General features: G+C 35.6%; 1 protein-coding gene across 23 annotated transcripts in view; it reads right to left on the bottom strand.

Moving 5' to 3' along the window:
• The window catches only part of RIMS2 (regulating synaptic membrane exocytosis 2), a 468,287-nt gene that overhangs the window by 184,012 nt on the left and 260,254 nt on the right, over positions 1–24,021 (bottom strand). For 18 of the 23 annotated variants that reach the window (XM_040546641.1, XM_040546643.1, XM_040546662.1 and 15 more), the window contains 3 exons: positions 11,003–11,133; positions 8,055–8,226; positions 7,315–7,468 (listed from right to left, as the gene is read on the bottom strand). In XM_040546641.1, coding sequence (XP_040402575.1) covers positions 7,315–7,468; positions 8,055–8,226; positions 11,003–11,133 — 457 coding nt within the window. Of the gene's footprint in view, positions 1–7,314; positions 7,469–8,054; positions 8,227–11,002; positions 11,134–18,946; positions 18,995–24,021 lie in introns of all 23 variants that reach the window. The other 5 variants (XM_040546640.1, XM_040546661.1, XM_040546642.1 and 2 more) reach the window with 1 other exon arrangement.

The following is a 24,021-nucleotide window of genomic DNA, read 5'->3' as shown; positions in this document are numbered from 1 at the left end:
AGCAGGAAGTTATTAGCAGAACTTTCCTGAGATGTAGCTATGAATCTAACTTTAAACTTAACAGTCTGTAGTGATGTTTAAGTCAATCTTCTGTCTCCAGCTACTCAATGGCCTTGATTTGGTAAATATGGACATACATGAATACCTTATCTACATGTCTTTGTTACCAATGAATTTACGACTCCTGATGTGAGCACAATGATTAAATACCTTCAAGATCTGGGTAATTGTTTGTATTCCTTGAGTCTGGCTGTTTTAAGTATTTTAGCTTTCCAAATGACCATATCATTTTTTTCTCAACTCAATAATGCAATAGTATGCAAAGAAACAGACATTAATGGAAATGTGTAATACTACTTTCCATTTGTAGATTTTGTAAATGGGACTTTCATAAGGTAACGGGAAGAAGCCAGGATGTCTGAATAATATGAATACTCTCCCGACATTAGCAAGACATTTTGAATGCTTTTACTTTTAAGTGAATAGCAGTTTACAAATACTAACTTGCTATCACAATGCTCACAGACGCCATTTAAGTAAGTGTGACAGTCCATGAGATGCACCTCAGATGACAAGATATGACAGTGTTAAAGGAAAAATGAAAATACCCATTTCTTGCCAACTGGCGCTGTCAGGAATTCACTGAATGACTAGGTCTCTTCTGGCAAGTCATAGTTTTTCTGACTTCCAGTTACATACTATTTTAATATGTAGACAGTATCACTAAAACATCTACTACCTGAAATTTTTAACTCTTTTTAACTTCTAATTGTCTCTTGATAAACATAATGATTTTTTGTCATCCAGCTCCAGAACTGCATTAGGCCACATAATTTCAAATAAAATATTAAGGATTTTTTCAGCATCATTTGCAAAATTTAGATGTGAGCTTTAGTGGATAACTTCTCTTATATTTGCGCTTGTTGGTACAAATCACTACCAGTTATTGATTTCATGAAAAATTGACTCATCTTTGGCTATAAAATTATGAAAAGTTAAGTATGGGGAAGTTTCCTCATTTGCTCCAGTAACATTAGAAAGTCATCAAAGGCCAAAAAAAAAATCTATTAACACAGTCCAGAACTATTTACATAATGAAAAAGGATGGACTTTCTGAATTAAACTTCTGGCAAGATCTATAGAAGCTTAGAGCTTCTTGAAGATCACAAGAATATAAAAATACTGAATTATACTGAGTCCTCCTGGAGCAAGGAGGAGGCTTCAAAACTTCAGCCAGAAAGGGAAGCTACTGTATGGACCTCTATCTTTTAGAATCTTTTTAAATGTCACCTGACTAGCTATTTATCCACTGCTAAGCAAGGTTACTTTACCCTATCCACTGAGTTATTTCATCAGAGAACATTGCTTTTTTCTGTCATTACATGACAAAAGAGTGGTTTAATAACATAATTCTGTTAAGGAACAAGAGCAAAGCAACAGAATAATAAGCAATATTCAAATTCTCTTAAATTGCTTCAGAGTGTTGACAGGATTTCAAATATTTTTGTAGTTTAATTACAATTTAATAAAGTTTATTTTTAATTTTTCGAAGATCGGAGAATTCCTCAAGTAAGGTTCTATTTGTAATTAGGAAAAAAGAAAATATTTTGATAGTTTAAGGCCTTTTCAGACACCCCTGTATCATGTTAAATACCTTTTTATTAAAGTATTTAATAAACCATAGATGTACAATAAATATAATAAATAAATCATAGGTGTATAGTTAATATAATACTGGTATATATATACATACTCTATGAACATAACATCAATGCATGCAAACAAAGAAAACATGCCCAAGGGCTATGCCCCATAAAAGAAAGAGAAAAATTAAGGAAAAAGCATGAAAGAGGAAAAATAAGTGTTAACGCTCGCTAAGGTCAATTTTTTATAATATATTCACCATTCATGGTCTGTGCCACTGACAATAAAATGCTCCATATTATAATTTGAAAAAAAAAAAAAAGGCAGTGATGTATGTTTCCATTAAGTAAACTCACTTACCTGCTAGTGAACAGCTTTATTATAATTCCCTTAAGTAAGACTCAGTGACATTGATTTAAAATTACCATAGAGACTTACCATATTCACAACATATTACAAGGAAATTGCTGAGACAGCAAGATCCTGATTCTGCAGGAAAATGAGACTACAGAGTTCCAAGGAAGTCAATAGCTTTCATTGGAATACTGAGATTTTAATGCAGGGGCTCAGAATTCGAAGGGTGAAGTTTCAGATACATCATAGTTAATGATTATTAAACTGTAATGATTTTGGTACTAAGTGTAGCTCTAAATGTTCTACAATAAAGGCTTGAAAATTTTAACATTTCGATAATGGAAGAGAGGACTTGAATTATGAGTTATAACACTCAACTCATTTTTGGTTTGATGGGACAGCCACAGAGCTTTAGATAAAAAAAACAACTCAGCAACCAGCAATGACAAGGCTATCTAAAATTGCTTTTCAAAAATGAACAAGCAATAGGGTCCTTTATTTGTGAATTCTTTCTATTGATTTCGTGTTTCTAGTTGGATGTGATAATTTTTAGCATGTTAAAGTCTCAGCACAATACTTCTTACCACGTGATTCAGAATACTTTGCTTATGCATCTGAATGAATATATACAATTTGGAATAGTAATGCCATATATAGCTTTTTTCATGATACATGCACATTTCTTTTGTAGAACATAACTACATTTAATTTTTATCCCTACAGTTTGGAATACTCACTACTTTTTTTTTTTTTTAATATGCCTTGGTTAAGAATCATGAAATTCAGTGAATGGAGTTGTCAATGACTTTAAATCTCAAAATAATGAAACTCAAATCCCTTTAAAAGAAAACTAATTCACAGTTTTCTTATTTGGTTATTTTGACCCTGACTGATTTTCTGGTATTTAGTTCTGGACAAAATATCATTTGATCAACAATTTTGGACATCCAGATATTGATTTCCAAACACTGCCATTTCTGAAACCTCTCAGACTTTGTTTTCAGCAGTTTACCTCACTTAGATTCACTACATGAATTTTCCATTACTGAGGATGCTCAAAATATAAAACTTCTTTTTCAAACCATATTATGCACTCTCATAGCAATTAATTGCTGTACAAACCTATGCTGTAACTACAGACCAAAAGATGTTTGTTTTTACTGTTGTGTTTTTTTCCCACATTTCTTCCCTTCTTTTGGCATTTAGCTGTTATAAGTATTGTCCACCCACACTCTGTGGTCTGCAGACCAATAATTCATCGAGTTTGTTTTTAAAGCTGCAAAAATCTGACACAGAAAACTAGTGACAGGGAAACTCTTAAAATTCTTGAAGTAAAACAAAGTGAAGAAATCTGCCTCTAAAACAAATTCAGAGTTAATATGGAACAACAACAGCAACAAATTGTTTTTTCTCCAAAATACACAATAAGCCTATATTCTTTACCTATTAAACAGTATCAGACCACATTGCACAAATGCACACTTAACATGGACATAACTGTGAAAGACTGAATAAGACTGTTTCAGATTCAATTTGCTATTTGCTGTCTCTATTCTGGGCTACACGGAGAGGAAGTAATTCCTCTTAATTTGCAATCCCATGGCAAAAACCCTGCTGCTATCTCATTGATCCCACTCAACAACTATCAATGCAGTATCCAAACAACATCAAATGTCAATGTTATCTGTAGAAACATAGAACCATGCAATTTACTGAGTCTTACCTAATGTGAGAAAGAAAAATAAATACTGTGGCCTAACCAACTACAGGAATTCTTGAATCTTTTTGATTTTTTTTTCTTTTCTGTTTACAGTCTCTTTTCAGAGGCAATATAATTTCAGTTGGCCTATGACCCTAGTTAATGCTGTCTGGACTTCTTAATGTACGGCAGATATTATGTCAAATGTTAGAGAAAATAAAGACATTTTAAAAGTTCAGTTCAGAAGTCCAGCATGATAAATTAAAAAACTCATTCTTTCATTAAGAAAAATTTAACATATACTCATTGGATAAAAGCCAGCCAGTTTATGAAAATCTAATATATTATTAGCTGAAAGACCTAGTAAGTCATAATCCTATGTGCTATATTAGTTTCAATTTCTAAGTATTTTCGTTTTTTCTGTGCTTTCTTTAAGTATTTCTAAATATATTTTTTTTCTTTCATCCTAAGGAAAATGCATGGAAATGATCATTCATCACTAGGAGGTTAATGGATTGTATGGGCCACAGGACTGGGAAAGAGAACGTGGACAGCTGGCTTTGATCACTCTGTACCACAACATAATGCCCACTCAAAGATCCTGAGAGATAAACAGATGTAGAAACTAAGCTCCAGTGTCTCTTTGAAAGCTGGTTCCGAAAAAAATGGCATATGGGGCTCTGTGGGAAGCTCACACCGTGCTACTGGCTATCTGTAAATATGGGAGCTCAGTCTTCAGGGCTGACAACTTGCTTGTCTTCAGGAATGCTGAGATTCAGTGATATTAAAAAGGGAATAGCAGTAAGTGGTAAGTGTAGGTGGTTCTTTTAAACTACCTTCAGAGAATAACATCTAAGTATCATCTTCAAATATATGTATTTATAGTAGCTTGTCAATAATGAAGAAAGCTTAGATGTGTAGATCTGTATTTATACAAATGACAAACAACCTTATAATTCCAAATCTCTTGGTATTTCTCACAATAACAAATTTTGGGGACTACAATAAAGTACCTCATATTGTACTCACTAATTCTATATGTAGAAGCATCACAGAAGTGAACAAAAGGTGGGAGGACTGAACTGCTCTTGAAGCTGAAGACAGCTTTTGCAGCCCCAGAAACTGAAATCAGCTTACAGCGTAAGAGCACATTAAGTACTCTAAAAAGTGCTTTGAATAAGACAAGCACACTTGCTAGACATTCCCTGTCTTCATTCTGGATTATTATTTTTTTTGCACACTGTCAAAATGTGCCACTGGAAAAATCTGATAACATCTTATACAAGATTAATGAAGGACCTAAAAAGAGCTTCAGACAGAAGAAACACAGAGATCTTAAGTTCAGCTTAATATTCTTTTGAAACCTCCAAAAAACAGTAAAACAAGCAGACTTCTGTATGTTGTTATTAATATATTAGAGTTATAAGTCATAAGATGTGCTGTCTGCCCTTCATCAGTCCCCAGTTTAGGTTGGGAGGGACTATTTAGAGATCATCTGCTGCAATACCTCTTTCAAACCTGACCAGCTTACACTGCTTTGCTTACAGCCTTGTCCTGGATATCTCCAGAGGGATATTCCACCACCTCTCTGGACACCAGGCAATGGACAAACGTTTCAGAGGTGTGAAACCAATTCACAAAAACTTGCATGTTTTGCTATATGGATTTTGATACAACTGCAGATCTCTGACTGGGTCTAAAGTTTTTGTTTGGATTCCTTCCCAGTCCCAAACAAGGAGGGATTTTAATGTCGAGAGACCTTGTTCTCTATACTTGTACATGTAAAATTATCTTTTTAAATTGAGAATGATAATATGACACACTAGGATTCAAGAAGTGAATATATTCCCAGGACACTAGAGAAAATTCTTCCTGATAGAATCCCCACTCAGTAGGCATGAACATATCATAATGCATCAGAGGGACATGAGAATTCTCCAGCAATCACAGTGAATATCTTATACTACTTTTTTGGCTAAAGTTTGTAGAACACCGTAAGGTGTTCAACTACTGCTCTGGGAACAATCCTTCACTGCAAAGCAGAATTTCTACATCAGATCTTACTGTTTCAGCAAACCAGAAGTTTTGGTAAGTCCTTCCCTTCCCTCTGCATTTCCAGAAAGGCATGTAAGATTGTTATGTGAATCACAAGAAAGTATTAAAAACTTCTGACTACCAAATTTTGTATCAGTATCGTTAAACAGATCTCTAATCAAGTATCACTACAAATCATTTCCAAAATAAAGCAGTTCCTTTTTATTCATTATTCATGGCAGTTATTTAATGCATGGATGGAAATTAATAAACAGGGTTTATTTGCAAGATGGAATATTTTTTGAATATTTTTTCACAAATTTCACATACAGATACTGAAATGTCCAATTGGTCTTTAAAAGTACTTTTACATGAAAGATTTAACTTTCTAAAATTAAGCGTTACAAGATGGCAGAAAATAGAGAAGAAAAATAGTTTAAAAGCTTTACTAACATTAATGGTCCTTGAGGAGACTGAAGAGGAGTGAATTGAAAAAGAGCTCTTTACCTGTTAACTAGCATTTTTTCGTGTATAAGTATAATCCTACAGCTTGAAGGCTACTCATTTCAACTCTCAGTTAATGCATCTATCTCAGAATATTATGATATGGAGCATTTTAATCCGTCTTAACATCTAGTGCACAGACACAAAAACTACCAACTACTATTAATACAAGGAATTGATTAGTAGAGGAGACACGACATGCAAGCTTATTTGTGTGCCTACACAGGCATAAGCTTCTGCGAGTCTGTGTGTGTTAATATACATATACATATATATACACACACATATACACTCACATACAATGACCATACAAAATTCAAGGAATTCTTAGAAATAGTTCTCTTTTTTTTATATAATAAAAGATTTTTCAGGGTCAACTGATACTATAGAAAGTTCATTCCCTGAAGGAAAACTTTGAAGGACTGAGAGTAGTGAGCAGTTAAACTTAAAAAACAATGAAGCATTAAAGAAACAGAGTTTCAGAATATACTGTTTTATTCTTATGTATCTATTGCATGTATACTATTTTCAGAATAACTACTGGTAACATCAAACTATTCTGACTATACCAAACTCTACAAAAGAGAATTCGAAGACACATTCCATTTGTGAACGTAACCACACAGCATAGTATCAAAACAAGGCACTAGGCCATGGTATCACTTTAGTTACATATTATGTTATATACAGGTCACTTTATCTTTAAAAAGCATGAGCTAAAGAGAAAGTTACTGCACTTTCTCTTTTGATTAAAAAATGAAATGATAAATGTAATAGGGGAGATGGGACTTCCAGATAAAAACAGCACGCTGCAGAAGACCATGATAACTTGCTCAAGCTCAGGATCTGGACCAGGTAGTCTCATAAGAAAAAAAATTATGTATTGTACAGTGTTCAGTATTACTATTTGTAACACATTAGACTCTCATCACTAATCTTAAATGACCTAATTCAGAATAGCTAGAAATGAACACATGATTTCTGTCAGCTTCCCATCTACAAGAACTTAACATACTTATATTAATACATACATATTAATTCAATAGAACCATGCACCACATATAAAACTAACAACCTACTTTGTAACCTCCGTGTGGGACTCTCGCCATGGAGTTGTCTGCGTGGCAAATATGGTGAGGGATGGGGAAGTGGCAATGAAGAGACATCATGTGTTTGAAGTTTGTACCAGTGAGGTTCATCATCTAGTAACGCTGTCTCTAACTCGATAAGAATCTAAAATAGAAAAAATGATTAAAAGTAGGAAAGCATCATCTAACAACTTTTTAAAATAAGTGTGTTCATAAATTTTATTCTATTATTCTGTTACTGTTAGGGAGTTTGTCTTATAAGTTAAGGAGTTTGTCTTTTAAAGGTTTCTGCATTTTAAAAATTTTCTGCACTTAAAATTCTGCATTTAATATGAAAGCTGTTCCTGTGCCTTTATATAACCAAATATAACAAAATCTTTCACGAGACCTTTATTACCTTATGACAACCTTAACAGCATTCAAGTATTTTGTAGCAAGTTAGTCAGCAACATTCCAATATTCTGGTAAAATAAAACTATGGATAATATGGATTTTATTAAACTGTTCTCAAAGAATTTGAGAAACCATGTGCATCCTGCTATTAAAACAGAACAAATACAGAAAGAATCTTGTATCAATACTATGTGCCAAATACTACTAAATGAAATAAGGACAAACACAACAATTTAAACCAGTTTTGCTTTGCTACATTTAGTTATTTTATTGAAAAACACTGTATCTTGGATGTGTGAACAAATTTATTCCTGTAACAACTAACAGCAATTGTATACCTCTCCTAAAAATTCACTTTCTTCCTCTCGAACTCTTGCTTGGTCCCAAAGAGTAATTTCTAACATTCGTTCTCTAAATTCTCTCCGATGAACTGGAGAATAAATAAATGTCTGGTTCCACTTAGGTTCCAATGTTTTCTTTACTGTTTTTGTTCTTCTTTTATTTTTATCACTGCAAAAAACAATCAAATACTTTAAAAGTTTGACAGACCATTAAGCTGTAATAAGCATACTGTGGAAAGCAGTAAATATTAAACCAGATTGTGTAGTATTTTGGAAGTAGTATGATAATATATGTCTGTTTTATCATTAAGGAAAAATTTTAAGTTCAGCATAGTTCATAACTTGATATTAAAACCTAAAGTCACCTGAATTCCCAGTTCCCATGCCAATTCCAATTTTAAAAAATTCCCTGAAAGCCAAAAATATTTTAATAAGTTTGTTTCGCAAGCAGCAAACGTGGAGTTTTTATAAAGTGATATACTTCTGTAGATGGAATTCCCATGAGCACACGTATGCAGACAACATTGGGCACAGCAAAAAAAACGCATTTCAGATAATTGAGCCAGCCGGTTCACTCAAAATTTCTAGTCCTGCATCAGCTGGCCCCAAAGGTGCAGAGCAGGAGGCAGCAGCTGGCCTCATACACGGGGAGCTGTTGGCAGCGCGGAGCCTTTCTGCACAGGGTGCTCCTGACTAAGGGCTGCACAGCTAAGAAAACAGAAGCCCTGAAAATGAGTTACATTAATTCTTCCAGCAACAGTGGCAGGAATAGTGTTCTCAAAACAGCTCTCCAAATCCTTTGGGTCCCCAGGTTGAAGGCAGATCTCCACTGCGAGGTGGGCCTCTTTGGAGCCTCATCTAAGGCCACCAGGAGAGTCCTGGCTCGGGCTCATGGGTGTTGTTGAAAGCAAAGTGTTTCTCAGAACATTTCTGCTTGAAAGAATTAATATTTTCTGATGGAAATGAGTTTCACTGGAAAACACCCACGCTCATTCTGTTGAGAATGCCGAGAAGAGTTCTCAGAACAATGCTTAATTTTAAACCTGCTGATAGCTGCATAATGCAGCTGTGGTATTAATTTATGTAGATTTTTTAATATGCCAATGAAGTTTGGAAGTACTTGCAACTGTAATATAGTTACTGCATTTCTCAACTATTACTTAGAAACTGAGTCAATGTATTAACTAAGAAATAATATTTTTAGACACATTGTTAAAGCAAATAATGCAATTATTTCTATTACACTAAAATTTGTTTACCCTTGAGAACTAAAATAAGTTATACTGGACAAGCTTTTCCAATCAAATTTGTTTAATCAAAGAGAGTTCTGTATCTTCATCTAATTAAATGCTTGACTTATTTAAGCATATTTTACCTCTAGCACGTTTCCTTCTCTTACACACGAAATATATTTTGCTTACTTAGCTTTTACATCTAAGCAAAGGAAAATGAATTTTACTGCCAGGAGAAAAACAAACAAACAAACAAAAAAACCCACCAACCTAATTCAAAAAGACAGCATGCTTATTCTTATGTATGTGGTAGAAAACACAAGGAATAATTAAAGTTCTGAATACTTCACATAAATAGGAAGAAGATGAAATAATTCTTGTGAAACATGAATTATTATAAAATAATAAATTTCGTGTTATGTAACTTTCAGTAACTGCACACCCACATTATTTAATTAACTATCTTTCTCATATGTATTTTTAGTTAGTAGAGTTTACAGTGAAGTATTACAAAGACGTTTTTGGTAGTTTCATTAATGTTCAAAAAGCAGGTAAGATAATTTAAGCACACCTGATACTCAGTTTAGCATAGCCTTAGCATCTCCATGCACACTACAGCAATTTGAATAAGCTAAGAATCTAGTCCATCAGTCCAAATGTTGTTCAATCCAGGACTACTTATCCAAAACCTTTTTATAAATTACACAGAAATTTATGCAGTCACAGAAGATTCTCCTGTTTTCATATGGCATACAATGAAAGTTTAAAAGCAGTGTCTTTCAAAATACTCAATAGCTTTAATTTCTGCTGAAGTCAATTGGCACTGGAGACAGTTAGCATCTTCCCAGTTTAGATATTATAAAAAGCAAAGGATGTAAAAACAAACTGGGAGGTTACATCTACAGATTCAGCAATCTACTGGTTAATCTTTAATATACTGAGTCAGGTTAAATCTTCAAATTATTTTATTGATACACTGTAAAATCAACATTTTCCCGTACTGACATGATCTGAAGAAATATCAATAACAAAAATCAGCTCTTTGTTGTTATTCCCACTACTAACGTGGAAGTGCCAGAAAATCGTGGACAAAAAATGAAGGAGATATTCAGGAATGCGGAGCCTTATCACAGTTTCATTTTTTTTAAATACATATGTAATACACTATCCCAGATTAATATCAATCCTTTGCTTTGGGAAAAGTCTTCAAGTTGCATCTGGGAATTCTCAGTAACTTGCCCAGTTTAAGTCTCCTTCAGCTTTAATTCACTAGCGTGATATGAAATCTGTTGGGTTTTGGATGTCAAAACTTCTCCTGCTTAAGTGTGGGACACACCAAGCAGCTGGGCTGATCAGTCCAGAAATCTGTGAACCTACCTTTGCAGCATTTTCTTTGCGCTATACAGGAATAACTGTCATAGAAAATAAGGGCATTATAAAACACTAACAACATGCTTTGCAAATAACAGTTCCTCATGCAATGACATACGTTTACCTTTTGTTTTCTATTCAGTATTTAATAAAATACACAGTGAAAGTGAGCTAGTGTTCAGCGTCCAAAGACAAACCACTATTACACAGAACATTCAATTAAGAAACTTCAAACTGCAGTATTTTTCCATAAGTGTATGACCAGTAAGCTCAGCTGTGCATGCCATCTGAGTATCAGACTAATTCTTACTCAAACATTCCTTGTTTTTCTGTTCACCCTACCTTCTGTCTGGAAGAAAGTAAATTTTAACATAAGGATTCCTTGGCCTCCCATCTTCCCTTGAAGGAAGATCCTTTGCTCCCAATATTGTCACTATTAACTGATGACCAACCTTGTCATACCATAGTTTTATCTGTAATGAGAAAATACTAATTAGTGAATTCATTTCTACAACAAAGCACCATATTAAACTTTAAAATTAATTTTGCTCATTAGCTTCTATTTATATCAGTTACTTAAACACAAAATATTGTGTTCTACTCTGTATTTGTAATAAAGCATAAAAACAAATTAAAACTGTAATAGCTTCAGCAAGTACCAGGAGTTACTCATTTTTAAAACCCTGTACCATAAGTACATTATTTCATACTAATTGTTTTTCACATGGTGCTAAGGTTAGGATTATTGTCTCTTGGCAGTGGTATTGTATTACTTGCATTACTGATGTATGGTATTCATATGTATACATTTCTACGTAGTTTATGCACAATGAATGAATGAATGTTTCATGTCCTGTTGTGCTGGAAAGACTATGGAACAAGACCATAAATATTTAAAATCTCTAAATGTTTTTCAAGATGTGGAGGCTCATGCTAAAATCAAGTAAGCCCTCCAGAAATCCTGAGAGGGAGTTTCAATAGAACAACTGTCTTCCCAGTTCTACCCAGCAACAACAAGGCAAAAACTACCATTACTCATCTGGATAAATTATTATTAATTGGTCTTAGACTTGGCCTAGCAAATATTTTTACTACACTCATTAAATGCTGCTATTTAGCTATTCCAGTTTGAAAAGTATAGCTGCAAGTACAGTATTCAAGGAGATGATACACCTACTTTAGAACACTAACTGTGGCAGGCGGCAATGGGGCAGGTAGGACAAAACAAAGCTTTTCAAATAACATGGGAGTCATTACATGGTGATATCATTACACCATGATATCGTTAAGTACAACTGACAGAGGAGGCCCTCTTCGCGGGCAACTTGCTTGAGAGAGAGGACAAACTAGGATGTACAAAGGAAACACTGTCCCTCCCTGAACTTACAGGAATTGGTGAAGGTAATGCCTTGCTCCACACTTAACAAAGCTGTGCACCTTTAGGCACGAATGCTACAGCCCAGCTGAGGTAAACATCACCAGGGGTAGGTGTACTTTCTGTGGAGCCCATCTCACATTATTTCAGAGACGGGGTCTCCATCTGCTGTCATAGCTCCTCATCTTCAGCACTTCAGTCACTTCACGAAAGGTCTTGATACAATTCTCAGGTCTCCAGACCAACCAATATCAGGCAGGTTTAGCTTTCTGCTGGGCCTACTTACTGCAGTAAGTGAGATGACACTAACACACACCGATGCATTCAGTGGTAGGAGGGTACTTCCTACTCCATTAAAATCTTAAAACCCTATAACTGCCAACCAGCAGTATTTGGATATTAGAGGACGGGGGATACCTATCCTCTATTATCATGATATTGGCCCTGCTACTGGGTTTGTAGGTTTCTTTGTAGGTTTCTGGTACAGACAGTTAAAGGGCTCTGTGACTCTTGAAGCAGAAAACTGTGTGAGATAAATTATCCGTAATGAGTTTCATTCAACAGAGCTCTAGATGCTGTTCCTCCATTCCTGCAATAGTGAGGGGATTTGTCAGTGTTTCTCTAAACTGAGAATTATCTGGACTACTAGTTATCTTCATCCAACTACAGATAACAAATAGAAAGCTTTTCACCAACAATATGAACCCAAAGAGAAGCTTTGAGGAAGCAGAGCTGCACTGAAGACAATTTTGTCATCTACTTATTTAGGAGAAAAAATATCCTCAATTAAGCAGAATGCAATGCATTTGTGATCCAGACAGTATCACAAACATAGTGAAGTTAAGATAATCCACACCTGCGTACCCAAAATATAACCAGAATTATTCATTCTCATTCAGGCTAAATACTTCTTTCCCATAGTTTTTTGACTGAACTTTTGCAAGACGACTTTGGCCAAAATGGTTTGGAGAATGAGCCTAAGGGTAATGTTAAATCATCTGACACAATTTCTTTACGAAATTTGTGTTTTGCCCTAGGAACTCAAAATTTGCATTGACACATAGCTTCTGATCTTCTGTTAATAATACTCTGACAAAATTTGGAAAAACCTGTAGATAACGGTCATAATGTCCCTGTGATTCCCTCTATTTTGGCTCGTTACTGGCCAGATCAGAAGGCAGAATTTCAACCAAAAGCTTCTTTCTCCTGCGTTCATATTGCTAACACCCAATACACAGCACAGGCTCTTGTAACCCAAGAAGTCATTTGATTTGAACGCAAAGAGAAGAGAAGAAACTGGGAGTGAGAGAATGGATGAAGAGCCCCATGGAGAGGAGGATGGGATTCCATTCTCATGAGGTTAGAAGAAGGAAGAGAGAATAAATAAGAATCTGCTTTAGAACGACTGGGAAAGTTAAGTATACTGGACGTTTCTTGGTGAAGCACAAGAATAACAGAGCCACTAATGTCAGAAAAAGAGAGGCAAAACCAGACTGGGTGAGAGAAATGGAATGAGGTGACAAAAGAACCAGCCAGTCCATAACTGGCACAGAATACATTGCACAGATAGACTGTGATGAAGGAAAACCTGACACAAAGTCAGGACAGGCACTTGTAAAGGAAAATGAGAAATGAGGAGTTAGAATAGCACACTGAACATGGAAAATTGGTTTGGGAATAGGACTGAGCTAATTCTGTCTCTCCTATGAATTTATTTTATGACACAATATCCAGATGGATGGTATTTTCCTACAAGTAGTTTGTCTTTTCTACTCCCAAGGAGAGAAAGGTCATCTAAGAGAGGACAGGTTTCCATCCTTTCCTCTTTCTGTGAGGTCTTCTGTATTGGAGGGTGGATCACTTAAAACATTCGGAAAGTATTTACAGATTGCATGTTCTTCAATCCCTGGGAGCCTGGCCTGAGACTTCAGAGCCCGATTTGAAGTACTACAAAGAGTTTGAATTGAAGTCTGAGGTGTGTATTACATCTAGACAGTTACTGACAAGTCTGGAAAAGTCACTGAAAAATCTAAGAAGCTGATTTTCTCAGATTTTGATGATAAATTCTCAATTTTAATAGATTAATACAGAACAATCCTACTATACCTCACAGAATATTATGCGTACCTTATGTACTGAAATAAACATGGGATACCATACATATAACAGGAAAGCTGATAAGGATTTTTTTTTTCCTTTATAGCTGTGTTGAGTAATATGCAGAAAAGATTCCTACCACCACAAAGTGAAGAACATTGAATTATTCAAGCCACAGGGAGAAAGATCCACAAGAATGCACAGCTGTTGTGATGCTCACCACTGAAAGACTTAGGCAGCTGACAAATGGAGCAGAATCTATAAGCCCCCCCTGCACCAGCAGTTTTTCATAGATGTAGGAAACGCGTATTTAAAAGGAGGTAACTCAAAAAAATTCTAAGAAACTGCGAGAGGTGCAATCCTGATCTAAATGGGGGAAAGTGAAGGCCAAAATTACAACGCATAAAATGCGCCACAATAAAATCACGATGGCTGATGATAGTGTGGAGGCTAACACCTGTAGGAAATATCTTGAATAGGGCTTTGTCTACCTAGGTAATTTAGGATTTAAGCAACTAAAATATATTTAGTCAGAAAGAGATCCCATCTGAAGGCTTTCTAAAGATCTTCCTCCTTAGCGTTGATGTTCTGGAAACTTCATTAGCTACACGCATGCTCACATACTTTTCTTCCCTAGACAGATGTGCACCTAATTCTTGACTAGATTTCTGTTATGACCTACATTCTGGTAAACAGGTATCTGAACTCAATAAATCCTGAAATTGTGAGATGGTCTGTCATCCACAGAGTGATGTATTTGCCGAACTCCTTGAGATGGGCTTCTAGGCAGGAATACCTGATGTGCAGAGCAGAATAAACAAGAACTCTTCTGCAGCCAAAGATACTCATCAGGGGCAGCACAGCAGGGGGACAGAGCTGAAGGTCTGGCCCCAGCTTCACAGAATTCTTCCTGTTTTTTATCCAATAGGGTACAATACAAGATCAATACACATTCCAGTTAGCAGGTCTGGAACCACTACACTAAAATTAAGCTTTCTTTGCTATCACCATGCACTTATGCTCCTGGCCACACAGTGTCTCAGCTTCAGATAAGACCTCATGCTCTAGAAAAGGATGTGCAATAGTTTGATGATAAAAGCACCTCTGTAAGAGACAAGTTCAATCTCTTCACTCTAAAACACAGATGTCCAATTTCTAGAATGAGTCTCCTGCACATAAAACAGTATATAAAAGGTGACTGCTGGTGATGCATTCTAAGAACTGAAAGTTCTGGAGTAGCCTAAGTTTCAAATAGAGTTAATGAGGCTAGGTGTCCTTTACTTGGGCTGGATCCCCCACTGCAGGTATTGAGGTACCCAGTTTTCCTTCAACCATGTAAGTCAAAGCTCTTCCACAAGGCACCTTAAGCTAGTATAAATTAAGCTCCATAAATTAAGCACAAAAATCCAGTTTACTAGATTTCGCCCTTCTTCTTTTAGAACTTGCCTTAACTAGGAACATTTTTATTCTGATTACTGAACAAGCTCAGCGTTCTAGAAAAGAAGTAATCATGTAATTAGGATCATCCCAGCCAAGTGACTGCTCAAACATCACTAGGTTTGTGAGACAGCTGGCCAGCCATTTTATGTTGTTGTGTTATGATTTTTTATGTAACCTACATAGCTGTTTATTAGTGTAAATATTTTCTTTCCTTTATGTATTATTCTGAAAGAAGAGATATACCAGCAGGATCTGGTTTTGAAGAAAAAATGTCCTGCATTTATTTAAAAAAATGCAATTATTTTGGACTAAACTTATGTAGATGCAAAAATTGTCCTGAGGTGGTAAAATCTCTAGTGTAACTTAGGTGAGCTTTGGTTGTTCTCTAATCTACCTCTACCAATTGCTGACTACTCAAAGTTGCTAAATCAAATGACCATTGCTGTCTTCAGGTTGCTGTCTTATATGTAACAAATGCAAGAAAAGGCTGTTAAATGGAGAGCTTCTAGGATCTGAACATCAGAAAATTATGGAGGTACTTAGGCTGCCCTGATCTAGATATACCACAAATTTCTTTTTTAGTGGCTCCATTTTGATTTCAATAGCGCTAAATAGATGTGTGCATATATATTTATACGTGATCAAACATACTGATGTTCTGTAGTAAAGCAAAAGGGATGTCTGAAATTTTTGAATTTAGGAAAAAAATGTTGGTTTAATGGCAACTGGCTCAAACGGAGGCTCTGCAAAGTGAACAAGAGATACTGCATGAAAACACATTTAAGAACAGTTCTTCTATGAAGATATTGCATAACATCATTCTGTAAGTAAGAAAACTGCTGGTATGTTAAAATGATTCTAAAAGTTCAAGTAATAAATATGCACACTTCCAAGTGCTGTATACATAGAAGTTCAGGATAAGGATGCATGGTAGGGAAAAATGAAATTGCATATTTTTCTTTCCAATAAAACAAGAAGGATATTTTTTTAAATCATCCAGTGATAAAAGAGAGAGAAAATGAGTTGAATGACATGGACAGAAGTGTGGAGGAAGAACTTGTGCCAGAATCTGGGACACGTATCACCAGGATCAGTTTCAGACTAACAAGTAGAGAAGATAAGAGCAAGAATAATGATGTGCATTTCCTGTTAAAAGCAGTGAAACAAATAGGTATAAACAGAAATGTTTGGAAATCCTCGTTCTTGTAGGGAATTCTACAGACACAGCTACACCACAGCCCACAGTGTAATGCATACCTCTTGGCATCCACAAACAGCTCAGAGCTCTGTGCTAACTAATTGTTCATGCCAAAAAGTAACCAGAGTCCTGCACTGCTTCTGGACTGCTTCTAATACCCAAGTCAGCTTGCTTAAAGATAGATCACTGGAGAATTTCCGTTCTTGCCTGCAACCTGCATTGTAAACACATATTAAATTAATCCATCTTCAACTACCTACTGTCCCTACGAGACATGGGCAGATGGGGGACTTTTTGTTTCAGCCTAATCTTAAAGATGTTGCCAAGGTTGTAAGTTTGAGTCCCTTGGGAGCTCCTTGGAGCTCCTCTCATAAACACATTTGGCTTTGACCAGGACTGAGCTCTGTAAAAACCTCTTAGGTGAGATGCCCACACTGACTCCACAGACATTGTGCAGAAACAAAATTGGAGCTGAAGACGTTTCAAATCTCCAATACCATAAGCAATCCCATTAACCAGAGGTGAGAGAGTAAGCCTCATACACTTGCACCTCTTGCTGGATATTCTCCATCAAGCACTAAACTTGTTTTATTTTCTTAAACTACCACCAGAATCATTTGGTCAACGTAAATTATTTTGTTCTGTGGTTTTTATGTGTGTTATGTTTGTTTGTTTGTTTTTTCCCATTAGAAGATATTAGTCTAAGTAGAACTGACAATTTTTATGTCTATTTCTTTTTATAATGGGATTTAAATGCAGGACTACTACATGTTACTTCTACTTTACAATATTTCGTGAAATATGCAAGTTTCAGGCATTTGTTTCCTTTTTAAATTGAACACTCAGTTGTCATATTATTTCTTAATTTATTTTGCACATATGTAAAAAGAATATAAATATTAAAAGGCTACTTGTGTTATATACAACATTTACCTCTACAAACTACTTAACGATTTGTGAGTGGTTTTGTAACCCCTTTGGTTTCATTACCACAAGCAGAAGCCAACTTCCTCAATCATGATAAAGGACATTTTAAATTTTTAATAGAAAGCCAGTTTATGTCAGTAGCATGTAGTAACATTAACAAAACAGAACTGTCAAGACATTAGTTTTTAAATCTCAGAATTCTTCTTCGATTTTTTTATTTTGAATTTATATTTGTGTATTTGTAAGGGTTACTTTAGGGAAATAATATATCGTGAAAAAAATGTGCTTTATTAAATCTGAGTCATAACCAAACCACTTCCTGCAGTCTTATTTAGAATTCTTTTTATAAACTTATATGATTTTTTTTCCATTTCAAAATGAGATTTTATCATCTCATTCTCATCATTTAGATCCAGTCCTTTACATTTTTCCTTGAGTAAACATGAGGAACATTTATACGGCTCCCACACAAAAGATTAACATCTCCATAAAGCTATTTTGTAAGAAAAGCAGATAATATTCTAAATACACAAAACTGAAAAACATGCAGCAAAGCAATATAAGCATTGTAACATATTAGAAAAACCTACTTTTGCGTTAATCTACAGTACCTTAGGAGTTTCCTAATGAAAAAAGGCAAACAACTTGTACCTAAGTAGAATATCAAGGCTAAATAAATTCAGTAACACAAAGAAAGAGTTCATTTTTTACTTAACAGAGTTTTGGTTATTTTGATGTGCTTTAAAATCTAAGGACCGAGTTTCACACGCAAGAAATTCGTTTCAAAGGTACAAATTTATTTGCCTGTCTTCCACTCAAGGTGCTACTATTATTTGGAAAATGCAAAAAAAGGATGTGTTAAGTAATGATAATGAATGATTTAAAGAGACATCAATCTTTATATAAACATCAACAGCATAAAATTATTTGTTGCTTAAACAGTATACACATTTTGTATGTGGGATACATACCCATCATGACTGTTGAAACCTGTGTGAGTTTAATACTGTGCAAACAGCAAAACAAAAACTAGTTGTCTCTTTAAATTGTAATTTAGTATTTTAACCCCCATGCAGAACTTTACAAGCTGCTCACAAGATGACATGAAACTTGTTAATATGGCTTAAAGCAACACACTAAAAATATGGGAAAACGGACTGTAACGTAACGTTTTCCTACTATGCATTTTCCATAACAAACAAAAGAAAAAACACAACTTTAGTTTCTGTCAGGCAGACGAAGTCTTTACCTGAACCCTAGGAACAAAAGGCGTTGTTCTTCTACTAAGGCTTTGGCTCTGGTAAGCAAAATTAAAGAAAAAGCAATAAAACAAAACCAAAAAGGACAACACGCTGGAAACTAAAAGACCAAAAGTAAAAACAAAGACACACAACTATTACTTTAAACACAGCTTTACACCAAGGACATATTTATCTAAAACAAAGTATTTTAATGCAATGCATAAATTAGATCTGCAAATCTATTACCAAATCACATCAAACCCCTGTGACTGAAATTCTGACCTTAGGGAAGTCAGCAGGAATTTTGCCACTGATTCCCCAGGAGCAAGGATTTCACTTTACAGGTCTACAGGTAATATTTACAATAGATTTAGAAACAACATCAACAAAAGGAGCAGGTCAGCAAAGTGTGATTTAAAAGTAGGGTAAAAAATATAAATTGAGCTTGAACATCTCTTTCAGGAAGACTGTAGATGCATATTCAGACAGAAACGAGTACAGAGCACACATCGACAGCTTTGGTTGCTTTCTAGAGTAAAGCAAGTAAAAGGTTTTCCCTGTTCTGCAACTAAAGTGGCATTTCTATAAAAAAGCCCTCCTAAATAGTTTTAACATGATAACAGAAAGTTAGTGCTATCTCATAATAGCTTTATAGGGTGGAAGTTGCAATCAGTGTATTTCAATTCTCTAGCAATCATGACGGAAATGACATATGGTATATGCAGAAGACCCTGGCATGAAATGGGACCTAGAACATTTAAGAAACGCAGCTGCACAGCACACACGGACCCTCATCTGTGCAATGTAACACTTCAGACCATATATAACCTTGTGGATCCCAGTGGCTACATGAAGACTACATCAGTACAGACAAGCTCACAAGTTCCTGCTCGAGCTAGCTCCAAGCACTCTCTGTCTTTGGCGTAGGGCAATAGTTAATGGCGTGACACAGACAGGGTACTGAGAGTGGGGAATGGACAGGAACGGGAGCGCATCAGTACCTCAGAGAGCTGGTGAGCTGGGGTAGGTCACAACAACCACAGCAATCCAACAGTGCTGAACCTCCTTTCCCTCCTGCTAGGTTTTCCTGAGACTATCAGGCTATTTCAAAGTGGTGGAAAGAGGCTACTGCTCGATATTCCTTTCCATAATGACTGTACCCAGAATATGGAGACAAGGCAGTGATGATGGTTCTGCCACCCTCCTTGCTTACTTGCCATGCACAGATGCTGGAGAAATCTGTTCCATAAAATGTGTGAAGTAATCTGTTCTCACACCAAAGTACGAGGATATATAAGACAATTTGACAGTCTGAATCACGGTTTTGTCTGATGTGCCCCCGTGCTTGGCGAGGTGCAGCAGCTGCACACTGCCCCCACTGCATAGGCAGTTCCTCAGAGCCCAAATAAGGGTGCCAGAATATCACCTACTCACGCACAACGAAAGCAGATCTTCAGCTTGCTTCTGCTCTGTATCACAACGGAAATAGAGATATTCCAGAATATCACAATCCTACAAGGGACAGAATGTATCCCACCTTGCACCAAAGACCCTCACTGGCCATATTCTGCCTTGGAAATGGAGGACTATAAGCATATTGTGTGCAATACCTAGGACTTTGCAGGTTTGGGCTTTAGAGCAAGATCAATTTACTTGCCTTGAGATAGAAAGAGAAGGGAAAGGGGAAAAGAAAAGGAAAATTGGAAAGGGGAGCATTTCTCATACTTAACCCCTGCCCCCATAAGCTGACATATTATGTCCTTTACAGTGTACAATGGCTGCTTTTAATATGCTACAGATAATTCAACTATAATTTATATACTTATGTTTTTATTAATTTATAAATTGAATATGCATGGAAAATCTACTGAAACAGTTCTGTGGTTCAGCTGTACAATGAAATACTTAATTTTATAAATAAAATCCCTTATGTTAGAATTTTCACTAGCACAAAAATTAAATACTGTGATTTTATATCTGTATGCATTTATACATTCTTCTAGCCATGTTGTCAGTCTCTAAACCTAGCTACAGCCAAAGCTTTCTAAGTTATGCTTTTCATGCAGCACCTGAAGTAGCCAGAATGCAGTAATGAAGCAAAGAGCACCAACACACCAAGAATATTGACTTATTCAAAGCAACATTAAAAGACAAACAAATCAGTGGTGAAAAAAAAAAAAGAGAGAGAAAATAAAGGAAGAAATAAAAACAGGAACAAGACCCAGACAAAGCAAATAATAATAAAACAGTAAGTGCAACAAAAGTTAAAGATACTCCCCTTAAAAAGCAATGTGGACCAAAAATATAATAAAATAAACTGCACAAAATACAAATAACATTATTCATACACCTTGGTAAAATTATAACACACAATAGTTCACCACAGCTGCACATAATTTGTTTCAATAAAATATGTACTTGAGTAGAATCATTACTAATGGAAAAAAAATATTTCCTAGTTGTGTGAGATGGTTTACTTCATGGGAAATCCTATTAGCCAGCTCTAGAGTGTTACGGTAACCTCAACAGAAGAAAAGACGTACACAGACTAATGCCAAGGCAAAGAAAAACATGGAAAACTGAAGAGGCAGAGAAAGGTGTTCCTGAATAGTAGAGAGGCATCATGGCAACTAAACTGACTGAACAAGTACTGTAGCATAGCCTGAAACACATGAGATTCAACCCAGCAAACACTAGAAACACATCCTCTTCCATTTTAAAGTAGTTTCTAGGATTTCCTATTTTTGTCAAGTGAAATGCATAAATATGTAAACTTAGCTTCTGATGTAAATATGTACCTAAAATACTGTAATTTTGAAACCTTTATGTAACAAAACTGCTGATTCACCTCAAAAGCGTTTATAGTTTCTCTGTCTCTCCAAAAAGCCTGTCACTGAAGACTGTAAATTATGTACTGAATTATAAATGCCTTGGTCAAGGAATACAATCAGATAAGAACTCCATCAGTTTTTTGCATACAAGGACATTAAGACCAAACCAAAACTCTGCTCAACACTACCTACCTATACAGATAAACAATGCAAAATCTAACACAATAATTGTGCCAAAATATGTCTGAACACACAGTCATCTTACTTTGAGCTTGCTACATATTTTAGACCACACAAAGACATTTGAGACAGGCTGAAGTATACATGAGAAAAACTGAAATAGTACACAACATTGCCAAAATACCTCAAAGAGTGAGCAGAAAATCTATGCTTTCCATTGTACTGGTATTAAGAATGTTTCCTAGTACATGCTGGGCACAACAAATTTCAAAGCACTACTAACTAAAGAAAAAAAAAAAAAAAAAAAAAACTTGAGATCTGCCTGATCTGCCTTACTGTCTGAATAAGGATGCATATATCCAAGCATTTCTTCAAATATTTCAGATATCAGCCAAACTGTATGTCCCTTCACTTCTGCCCACAACTCAGTTATTTCACAGCCTGTTACACACAGCTGCCCTAGCAGCAGCCCGTCAGGACTACGTGCTATTGTCCAAAAGTACAGAAGACACTTCTGAAGTCTTCTCTATCGTCCCTTCCCTCAGACTCATCCCACCTGTCTGTCAGCCACCATCTCTCAGAACTCGGCTGACCCTCCATTTCCACAAAAGACAGCAGCCTGTTGCCATCTACCAGTTATTCTCCTGCTTCAGCATTCAACATAAAAAGCGTATTGCCAATTACATGAGAAATTAAGTATTTTTTTCCTTTTCCATCTACTCAGCTATTTGGAACGGAGTGTTCAATCAACTTAATTTAAGTGGCAGAAAAGAGCTGATTAAAGACATGGAAAACCAAAATACTGAAGCTCTTCCATTTTGTACTGTTCAAACTAAAATATTTTTTGCAACTTGGAGAGATACTTTGTTTCACAATTTCAGGTTTCCATATTGCTTAACCTTTGCTAAAGGTACGAAATTAAACTAGTCAACTTTTCCAAAGTTCAGAAACTATTTAAAGTTATGAAATGAGAAAGAATTTTTTTTTAAAGTGAAGAAAAACATTTTCATCTTTAAAACACAGAAATCCCCTAATCTGAAAAGTTACAAATTTTGATTTTCAAAACTAAATTAAAATATCGGTTCAAAAAGAAACTACAAGTGTTTACCATTTGGAAAGAAACTGTTCCTTTAGAACACTCCAATTCTCTTACAGTTGTCTTTTTCAAAAACTGTATTGTAGTTTCAATGAGCCCTCTTTTATTCAAGGGGAAATTCCTGTTTTGTGCCCTGCTGCAATCTATCCACACCATCTTCAGACACTGTGAGAGCCACACTTCCTTGCAAAACAAAAGGTTTAGCACCAGCCTCCCAACATCAGCAGGAGCTGGGTTGTGCCATTAGCACAGCAACACAATCTATAGCTATTGCCAACTTGTCTTTAGCTGGTGAGGTATGATACTACTTCAGGTGTCTATGTGGAGACAGTGGGACATTACTTTTGAGAGTTACTGAGCGTTTCTGACCTCAGTGATAGCCAGCTGGAGCTGTGGGTTCTCAGAAATCAACTGCTCTCTGAGGGAAACAAGGAAATTGTGCAGTTTGGGATTACTGTATACAATTGCATACAATGTATAATATAGTTAGAAAGAGGACAAACGTAGGAAAGCTCTTTAAACATCTTCTAGCATTATTTGCTCTCCTTAGATGGAAAGAAATACTATAAAATTAATATAGGAATTCGTATCTTGAAACAAACAAACAAAAATAATGTAAATAGGCATGATGCTTCCTCGAGTTAAACTCTGAACTTATATGCCATTCTGAATTGTAAAACACTGTGAATTCTGTTATTCTCAGTAAATTAGAATATATCTCCAAATCTCCAGATACTGTTCTTACACATCTCAAACTACAACATCCTATCAAACCACAAAAGCAACAGACTTACTAACTTTTCTAATAAACCTTAATACTAAACTCCTGGGGATTTTCTTTCTGAAACTGAGCAAGTCAGTTCTGTGTTCCTACTTGGATCATTATTTTGCATTGTCTGTGGATTGGTTATCTGACTTTTTTTACAGCCTAATCTTTTAAGAGATTTAGCCAAAAGAGACTTCTACACCACCATTT

The sequence above is a fragment of the Cygnus olor genome, chromosome 2 (assembly GCF_009769625.2).
Source record: "Cygnus olor isolate bCygOlo1 chromosome 2, bCygOlo1.pri.v2, whole genome shotgun sequence".
NCBI lineage: Eukaryota > Metazoa > Chordata > Aves > Anseriformes > Anatidae > Cygnus > Cygnus olor.
The sequence above is the reverse complement of the archived record's forward strand: the minus strand, read 5'-3'. Positions and strand labels throughout refer to the sequence as shown.